The following is a 10567-nucleotide window of genomic DNA, read 5'->3' on the forward strand; positions in this document are numbered from 1 at the left end:
GTTAAATTTATAGTAATATTTTAAAATATTATTTTATTTAAAAGAAAAATAGAAAATGTTAGGTTAAAATTTATAAAAAAATTACGTATATTACAGATCGGAATAGTTGATCTCTTAATAAGTATTGGTATCACTCCTGATGTAATAATGGGTCATTCCATTGGCGAATTGGTTTGTGGATATGCCGATGGATGCTTGACGGCCGAAAAAACCATCATGTTGGCTTATTATGTCGGTTTAGCATTTCTTGAGTCAGAAATAAAAGGTGGATTGATGGCTGAAATTAATTTAGATTTAGAAATTAATTTAGAAACTATAAAGAATATGTGTCCATCGGATATCGATGTAGCTTGTTGTAATAGTTCACATAATTATATTGTGAGTGGACCAACAAGCTCTATAAGAGCATTCCTCGCTAAACTACAGGTTCGGAAAGACTTAAAAAGTACAAATAATATATCTATGTTCATAATTAGGTTGAATTAAATAAAAAATGAATTTATTAAAAGAAATTTATTTCTATTTAGAAAGACAACATTTCTGTAAAAGAAATTTCCTCTGGAAATGTACCTTTCCATAGTCGATACATCGAACCTGTGAGAGTTAAACTTTTGGATTACCTGAATAAGATATTGCCTCAGGAAGCCTCTCCGAGCTCAAAGTGGTTGAACATGTTGGACAAATCCTATGAATGGTTCAGCACATCTCCAAATATTTCGTATCTAGCAAAATATTATACAAATAGCTTATTAACCTCAGTAGAATTTTCAAAAGCTATGCGTTTTATTCCAAATAACGCGGTGACGATTGAGATAGCGCCGCACGACATTCTACAATACATTCTTAATGATTCGTTAAATGCAACTGTGACAAATGTCGCGTTATACGAATTTTCTCACAAACCAAACGTTGAGATATTCTTACACGGAATTGGAAAACTTTATAATGCAGGATTACAGCTACAAATCGCAAATTTATATCCACAAGTTAAGTTTCCTGTGAGTCGTAATACACCGATGATTTCTCATCTTACAAGGTAAATTTTGCTTAATATAACATAAGATCCTTCAACGTTATGTTTATTACCAAAAAAATAGCAGAATTTAAAAAAACGGAAAATTAATTTGCATTATTTTTAACAACGTTAAACGCTAATAAGGCTAATGTTTTATATATTTTTAAATTAATAACATGTTTTACAGATGGGATCATTCTGAAGATTGGTATGTATATCGTTATTGCGGACAAAGAAAACTTCACATTAGGGAAGCAATTGTTACCATTAATTTACTCGATGAAGAATTTGCATATATGACTGGGCATGTCTTTAACAGAAAAAATTTATTACCGGCTACAGGATATCTTTTCCTGATGTGGCAAATGATCGGCTGGTTAGGAAAGCGAAATCATCTCGATATACCAATTATATTTGAAAATGTCAATTTCCTACGTTCTACAATTCTGTCAAAGCAAAATCCAGTCGATTTAATTCTTATGATACAAACAGGTAACTTGTACAATTAAAATAATTTTATGATATAGATATATAAAAAGATAAAAATTTTTTAAGACATAAAATGTGAATAAGCAAAAAAATTCAATTGAAAAAAATAAATTAAGAAAAGATTTGTATCTAATAAACAAACTATTAACAGTTTGCCAATAAAGTAGCAGCAAATTCGAGCAAAAATTGCAATATATTACTGCATTAAGCTTGTTTCTGCTGAAAAAGTAAACATAATCAACAAATTTTAATTTCTGCTGTCAGTTTACAGTAAAAAATGTATTGTTAATTTTGTCGATTTATTTAATTTTTATACATATCATTTTTATTTATATTTTTGCTATTTTAATTAATATATTGCTAAAAATCTATGCTTGAAAGATTGCAATTTAAAGATACCATAGCTAAGTTAATTTTCTAATTCATTAAAATTATTGGTTACCCAATATAACTAAGTTTTTTATGCAAATGCATATCAGAAGTAGCATTTATCTGACCAATAATAATGTTATGGGATCACTTTCATTAAAAAGAAAATTTATTTTTATTTATTTAATTTGCAAATTGTACTATGATTGGTATTTCCTTTCTACGATTGAAGGCTGGCTGGAATTTATTCTTTGTTAAAAACATCCTCTCATTATAACACATAGTATAGAATTTTATAAAACATGGAGTACAATTTCCGTTTATAAATTAAATATTTATACAAGAAATTGATAATTGTACTCTTATAGATAGTTGCAAATTTGAAATAATCGAAGGAGAGAGTGCTGTCGTCACTGGAACAGTACGAATTCCAGTCAATATTGAAGACGAAAAAATATGTAGCACATTTGTTGATCGAAATGACAAAGAAGAGATGAATACAAAAGATATTTACAAAGAATTGAAACTTCGTGGTTATCAATATACCGGCGAATTTCGTGGATTAAGAAGCGCGTCAATCACAGGAAAGAATGGTCATATTGCCTGGACTGACAATTGGGTAACATTTATGGACAACATGTTACAGATGATAATTTTAGGGCAGAATTCGAGAACTCTTTTTGTACCAACAGGAATTCGTAAAGCGGTAATTGATCCAAAATCTCACATAAAATATATTGAAAAATTTTCAAATGAAAAAAAACGTAAGTTTACAGTATTATAAAAGTAATTATATACATATTTAATCGAATATTATTTTTCGAAAAATATATACTTGATATATGCTATTGTCTTCATATCCGCAGAAATCCTTGTACAAAATTATAAGCACTTAGATGTTTTGATATCTGGAGGAATAGAAATACACGGTCTCGTAGCTACAGCTATATCTCGTCGACAAAATGTAGTCAACCCCATTTTTGAAGAATACAAGTTTGTTGCTCATCGAGATCAAAATGTGATATCTTTGCAAGATGCAATAAGAATTTCGGTGCACATTGCACTTGAGTGCTACAACATGATAAACGTGAAAATTTTCGAATTTATCGAAAATAGCGATCAAGTGATCCCGGAGAATTTAAGTTCTTTACATGTTTATAAAATTTTAGACGACTTACCACAAATTAGTTACAATATCAAAATAGTAGCGATCAAAGAAAGATTGAAACATATCTCCTTGCCCGGCAGTATTTCTACAATAGAATTTGATAAATTGACAAAAAATGAAAATTGTTTGATGATCATAGGTTTCGGAATTTTAACAAAAAATAGAAATGATTTATACGAACAATTATTGTCTGCCGTAATGCCAATGGGATTTCTTCTGACATTGGAAGAGTTAGATGTTATTCACGATTATTCATGTCTGGACAATTATGGATTAAAAGTAATTATGGAAAAATGCACCAACGATAAGAAAATTATATTATTAAGAAAAATACAAGATTTTAAGACGATTCAGCAGATTGTGTATGTAAACAATCGCGAATTCTCATGGATAAATAAAATTAAATCAGTCATGAACGTGGAAAATGACAACATAAATACGAGGATTATAATCGTCGCAGAAGGAGACTTCGAATGCGGTCTGCTCGGTCTTGTCAATTGTTTGCGAAAAGAACCGGGTGGGGAAATGATTAGAAGTGTATTTATTCAAGATGAAAATGCACTTGCTTTTTCATTGCAAGAATCGTTATACATGACGCAGCTACAGCTGGATTTACCCATCAATGTTATACGTTCCGGTATTTGGGGATCTTACAGACATTTTCCATTACCATTATTAGAACCAAAATTCGTAGAGAGTGCTTATGTTTCTCAAATGGTACGATTTGAAGAAGATTCGGATTATTATATTTAGGAAAATAGTGATAATTCCCTTAATAAATTAAGAAATAATTTTTTTTACTTTAATTTTAAGAAGTTTAAAATAACTTGTTATATTTACTTATTTTAGGTGCGAGGTGATCTGAGTACTCTTTGTTGGATGCAAAGTAGGATATCTTTCGTCAACAATAATGAAGAAAATCTAGTAAGAGTAGTCTATGCATCTATTAATTTTAGAGATGTCATGATAGCTAGCGGTAGACTCACCATTGAATCTATTACAACCGAACGAAATAATAATTCTTTAATTGGAATGGAATTTGCTGGTTTTAATAAAACTGGGCAAAAAATAATGGGATTATGTTCAACAGGGTAAGTGAATATTAGAGAAAAACTTGATAAAATCTTAATATGTATGTGAATAGAATCGTAATATGTGTATATTCTTAATAAAAATAAACGAATACTCTAAACGTATATTCTTAATAAAATAAATTTTGTATATTTAAATTAGAAACGTTTTCGATGAAGTAAAAAATGAAAAAATTGCTATATTTATATGCTTCTTTTCATTCTTTACTTAATCTTTACATATTATTCACCAAAAATATTTAAAAAATATTTCTTTTACTTAATTTTAACATAATATATTTTTATATGATTTTCTAAATTATATTATTTTCAGAGGAATGACAAATATTCTCATAACTGACAAATATCTTAGTTGGATCATACCTGACATGTGGACGATGGAAGACGCTGCGACGGTTCCTTGTGTATATGGCACGTGTTATTACGCTTTATATTTGAGTGGTAAAATGAAAAAAGATGATAAAGTGTTGATTCACTCTGGTACGGGAGGTGTTGGTCAAGCTGCTATTCATCTTGCCATTTACGAGGGTTGCGAAGTGTTTACGACGGTTGGGAGTATCGAGAAACGAGACTTTATAAGAAAAACGTTTCCCTCTATTCCTGAGGATCACATCGGAAACTCTCGTGATATGAGCTTCGAACAAATGATTATTCAGGGAACGAAAGGTCGCGGAGTAAATATCATATTAAATTCTTTAGCTGAAGAGAAACTGCAAGCGTCCGTCCGTTGCTTAGCAAAGGGTGGTCGTTTTCTCGAGATTGGAAAGTTTGATATGGTTTCCAATAATCCTCTAGAAATATTTGCATTTTCAAAAGGTATTAGTTTTCATGGCATTTTATTGGATAAGTTATTTTCTGCAGAACCAGAGAGTAAAGCAATAATGTGGAATAAATTAAAAGAAGGCTTAAAGAATGGCGCCATTAAACCGTTATGCAGAAAAGTTTTTGAAAAGCATGAAATAGAAACTGCGTTTAGATATATGGCTGCTGGAAAGCATATTGGAAAGGTATGATTATTTTTAGTGCACGTACAATAAAGAAAATATAATTAAAATTGAAATATTAAATTTTCAAAAAAATGCATACAGTTTTTGTTTTTATTGTATTATCTTTAATATTAGAATTATTTATTTAAATTATATCATATTTAATATAAATCAAAATCTCTCTTGTTTCCTGTTTATATTTTGAAACGCAAATATTTCTATGCTAAGAATATTTCTGTCTATTTTCCTTAAATTAAAACTTAATATTGAAAGTTGGGACGCAAACATTTCACTGTAAATATTTTTATCAAGAGATTTTAAAATTAAACAGCTTTTCTTGGTGTATTATATCTTCTTAACTATGTATTATAATATGTAAAAGTTATCCATTGTGCTTCTTTTCTCTTTATGTTTATTTGGAAAAACTCTCCTTCTTTTAAAGGTTTTCTTATCGATTCTTTTAAATTTTTTTCTATTCTTTTTTATTGTACAATTACATTTTATTTGACAATTTATTCATTTTCAGGTTTTTATCTGTAATGTTCGTTTTTTCTAATAGCTTCTCATCTTTTATATATTCTTCTTATTTTCTTTTCCTGACAGTTCAAAATATAATATAATATTATTTACAGATAATGATAAAAGTTCAAAGAGAAAATGAACTGGATACACCTATACTTGCATATCCCCGGTACTATTGCCTGGAACACAAATGCTATATCGTTATAGGTGGTCTGGGAGGTTTCGGTCTAGAATTAACTGATTGGTTAATTTTACGTGGCGCAAGAAACCTAGTATTGACTTCGCGAACTGGAATAAAAAACGGTTATCAACAATCAAGAATAACATTATGGCAATCTTACGGTGTGAATGTGCAAATCGTTACAGCTGCTGATACTTCGAAATACGAAGACTGTAAATTTATATTGCAATTTGCCGAAGAACAAGGTCCCGTGGATGCTATATTCAATCTCGCAGTTGTGTTGAAAGATGACATATTCAAGAATCAGTCCCCACAAGCATTCAAAGATTCTTTTATATCAAAGGCATGGACGACGAAAAGGATGGACAAATTATCGAGAACAATTTGTCCCAAGCTCCGACATTTTGTCGTTTTTTCTTCCATTTCATGCGGAAGAGGTAACGCGGGCCAAACAAATTACGGAATGGCAAATTCCGTAATGGAAAGAATTTGTGAAAAAAGAATGAAAGATGGTTTACATGGTTTGGCTATACAGTGGGGCGCCATTGGTGATGTTGGACTTGTCGCAGATATGCAAGAAGACGACAAAGAACTTGTTATTGGTGGTACATTGCAACAAGGAATATCCTCCTGCTTGGACACATTAGAAGCGTTCTTGCTACAAGAGCGGCCAATCGTAAGCAGCATGGTTGTTGCTGAGAAAAAAAAAGGTTCTGGCGAAGCAACGAATCCATTTGAAGCAGTTGTAAACATTATGGGTAAATTCATTAAGTATATATCATTTAAAAGATTGGCTTATACAAAATAAATTTTTATTACAAAAAATATAAATTTTAATAATTCTTATATTGCAGTTTCAAGATTAAATAAGATCCGATTAAAATCATGTGTAAATATTTAATTCTTTCTCTAATTTTTAAAATAGGATTAAAGAATCCAAACATGGTGGCGCAAAACATGTCACTGGCTGAAATAGGCATGGATTCAATGATGGCAGTGGAGATTAAACAGACATTGGAAAGGGAATTCGATATTTTATTGACGGCACAAGATATTCGAAATCTCACTTTTGCAAATCTTAGAAAATTAACAAATACAACTGAACAAGAAAAGATGTACCAAGAAGATGTAACAGAAGCTAATGTAAATAATTTGGATGGTTTAAAAATATTGACTCGAAAACTTAACGATTCAGACTTGAGTCCAGACATTTATGTAAAACTCGCTACAGAGAGGAAAGTTGCTGGGAGTGGAATATTTCTTATACCAGGAATCGACGGGTGTGCAAGTGTATATAAACTAATAGGGTCGAAAATTAAATTTTCGGCGATATGTTTGCAACATGGTGTACTTAATATGCTAGGTGTTACTTCGTCAGTAATGAAATCAGCAGCATATCTTCTGCCTGTACGAAATTATACTATAATCTGTTTGAAATTATTATTTAAATAGTATAAATTGTTATGCACTTAATTTAATTATATATACGCATACGCGCATGCATACATACGCGCCATTTTTACATATAGTTTTCTACATGTCTGCTTATTTTTCCAGCACGTATTGGAGAAAATACAAAGTGGAAAAGAATTTCTAATTATCGGTTATTCATTTGGATCTTTAATTGCCATTGAATTAGCGAGATTATTAGAAGCTGAGAATTTCTCCGGACGTTTAATACTTATAGATGGTGCTCCTGATCAAATGAAATTCTTGCTTAAGAAATTGTTTTATCATACTACAGAACAAGAGCTACAAAATAGCATTTTACTTAATTTAATAAACATGTATCTTGACCCTAACAATGAAATGGTTAGACAATTATTAAAAATAGATATGTAGTTAATTATATATATATATATATATATATATATATATATATATATAGTTAATAAAATAATATATAATTAATAGAATGAGAGGAAGAATTATGAAAGAAATAATTTGTTAGAATGTATGCTTTAGAATCATAAAATAAGCTAAATTTTTTATTACATTATTTTATTATATTATTTTATATAATTTAAATTACAAAGGTTTTGTAAAGTTTCTTTAACGTAATTTAGATTATATGAAATAACATAATATAATATAAGTATATTATTTTATCTCAGTTTAAAATGCAGATTGTCATTTTGTTGTACTGATGCAATATTATTATTTACAGCTTGCATTAGAACTAAATAAGTGCAATACGTGGGAAGAGAAATTAGAATTAGTTTCTGCTCGCTTTTCCAAGGATATCAATGAATTAACGGTTGAAAATCAGAAACTTTTATGTGCAACGATTTACGATCATATAATCGCTATACAAGGTTATAATATAACATCATTGCCACGTCTTAAATCATCTGTAACCTTATTAAAACCTACACGTGCGCCTATCACTTTTACTGAGGAAGATTATGGTCTACGTAAGGTAAATTTAGATTAGAGCGTAATATTTTTTGTTATTTTTAAGATTATTTTTATAAATAAAAAATATTTTTAGATTACCGAAAAACGAGTACAAATACATTACGTGGAAGGTACTCATATCACAATAATGAACAATGACGAAGTAGTATCACTTATTAACAAAGCATTGTAAATTATAAAAATATGAAGAAGAGAGAACTGTACGCGTTTTCTCTACAATGATTCTAACAATAAAAGGAAATAAAGATAAACCTAAACCAATAACAAACAATAATATTGCTATTTAAATGTCTCCATTCCATATGTTAAGATTCAGCTAATTTTATTATTTAATTTACACTTTTTATTATTTAACCTGTCATTACTCAAAATACGATTAAATTATACATGTCACTAATGTCATATGCTATTAAAATCACAGAGTGTCACTAATGCAATCTTCTGTCGAGAGAGAAACTGTATGTTTTCTCTTTTCGTATTGTGTAGATGTGCAGTGATGACGGTGATGCTAAAGATCTTTTTTAAATAAAAATTTCTATATTTCAAGTTTGCATCATTCATTAGATCACGCAGAACAAAAATAAATTTTCTTTATGCAATTCAAACTAAGTCTATCGACTAAGTCCGATGAGAGTCATCAGAATATCAAATCTTAATAACGATTGAACAGGCTGAATTCTTAAGCTTAATTGATAGAGAGAGTTTAAATTGTATAAAAAAAAGTATCTTTATTTTTGTTCTGCGTGATTCATAAACGGAGAGATATCATGATGCAAAGTCGAAATATAGAAATTTTCATTTAAGAAAGAGTTTTATCATCACTGTCATCAACGCACATCTACACAATACAAAATAAAAAACGTACAGTTTTTCTCTCGATAGTTCTCTCGAAAATTGCGTTAGCGATACTCTGAGATTTTAATGACATATGACATTAGTGACATGTATAATTTAACCGCATTTTGAGTAGTGAAAAATTAAATAATAAATTGCAAGTTAAATAATAAAATTAGCTGAATCTTACCATACGGAATTGAGACATTCAAATAGCAATATCATTGTTTTTTCATTGGTTCAGGTTTATCTTCCCATAACAATAAAATATACTATGACAAAATAAAAATTAAATAAACAAATTATAAAGTTCGTTACATAGAACATATATCTTTCGCAGCTTCCATTCCAACCATGAAAAAAGAGAGAGATTAATTCTTTTTTCTTTGTTGGAATGGAAAGATATATGCTGCGAAAGATATATGTTCTATATAACGAACTTTATAATCTGTTTATTTAATTTTTATTTTGTCATAGTATATTTTATTGTTATGGTATATTGTCATGATTTATTATGGTATATTATGTAATTTTTATTATTATTTTTCTAATTTATGTTTATTATATATAATATGTATTTTTTATGTGAATATATATATTTGGGCATTTTTCATCATTCTTTAGATCCTATGTATATGAAATAACTTGGTATTTAATTTCTGCAAGATGCTTTAAAATTTTTTGCTAATATTTTTTTCAATAATCGCATAAACATTTTGTATGTATAATGGCTTTATATTAATTTATTTTATATATAATATAATTAAATATTATGTAACGATGCACCCCCGTTGTATCGTTATATTTCCGACCGAACAGCAGCCGGAAGCTGCCGCCCGGAAAACAACCGCCTGGCAGGGGCAGGGGAGCGCTGCCGATCAACGGATTGTTCAAACCGTTTAATAGCCGAAGCCGTCGGCAAGCCGTGCCTACAACAGTTGAGGGTGTCCGAAGCACCTTGAGTGAAACACCCCGCGACGATTCCGCCGCGCCCCACCGAGTGGATTCGTACCATATCGTTATTCCGCCGCTCGGCATCCCGTTTTTACACCGGCATAGGACTAATTATCCGAAGTATAAAAAGAGTCCTCAGCATTATCACGGCCCCAGATTCCGATTCCGCTAGCAACAGCAAGCAACAATCCGAATCTACCGATCCTAATAGAAGCCTCGAGCCACGAACGGAAAGTGGAGAGCATTCCGCCTCAGCTGAACATTCTCAGTTTCGGGTCTACGGCTAGATCGATCTAACTCTGTTTCCGCCGAAGGAAAGTATTGGAGAAAACTCCGACCGTTGAGATCGCAAAAGATCCCGCTGTCTTAACGCCGTTGCAATTTATTACCGGAAGTAGAGAGAAGAGTTATCTCCGACGAGCTGCTCTCTCGTCAGCATGATATATTATGTAAAAGATTCGCTTATACAAAATAAATTTTTATTGTTAAAAAATATAAATTTTAATAATTCTTACATTGCAGTTTCAAGATTAGATAAGA

General features: G+C 30.3%; 1 protein-coding gene across 1 annotated transcript; it reads left to right on the plus strand.

Moving 5' to 3' along the window:
* Positions 1-94: 94 nt before the first annotated feature.
* Positions 95-8565, plus strand: LOC105247751 (fatty acid synthase-like). Its single transcript, XM_025405943.1, has 12 exons — positions 95-426; positions 528-1036; positions 1203-1507; positions 2242-2637; positions 2740-3758; positions 3891-4132; positions 4446-5139; positions 5751-6579; positions 6747-7228; positions 7379-7633; positions 7989-8240; positions 8313-8565. Exons 1-12 carry the CDS (start codon positions 148-150, stop codon positions 8409-8411), a joined length of 5361 nt encoding a protein of 1786 aa, XP_025261728.1. The 5' UTR covers positions 95-147; the 3' UTR covers positions 8412-8565.
* Positions 8566-10567: the final 2002 nt, after the last annotated feature.

The sequence above is a fragment of the Camponotus floridanus genome, unplaced genomic scaffold, assembly GCF_003227725.1.
Source record: "Camponotus floridanus strain SB8 unplaced genomic scaffold, Cflo_v7.5 scaffold127, whole genome shotgun sequence".
Taxonomy (NCBI): Eukaryota; Metazoa; Arthropoda; class Insecta; order Hymenoptera; family Formicidae; genus Camponotus; species Camponotus floridanus.

What these genes read in the sequence shown, in the direction of transcription:
- LOC105247751 (XM_025405943.1), top strand. Translation starts at nt 148, where the DNA reads ATGGGTCATTCCATTGGCGAATTGGTTTGTGGATATGCCGATGGATGC. An exon ending in ATTTTCAAATGAAAAAAAAC is followed by an intron (nt 2,638 to 2,739) that starts GTAAGTTTACAG and finishes TCATATCCGCAG; the next exon opens with AAATCCTTGTACAAAATTAT. An exon ending in AGCAGTTGTAAACATTATGG is followed by an intron (nt 6,580 to 6,746) that starts GTAAATTCATTA and finishes TTTTTAAAATAG; the next exon opens with GATTAAAGAATCCAAACATG.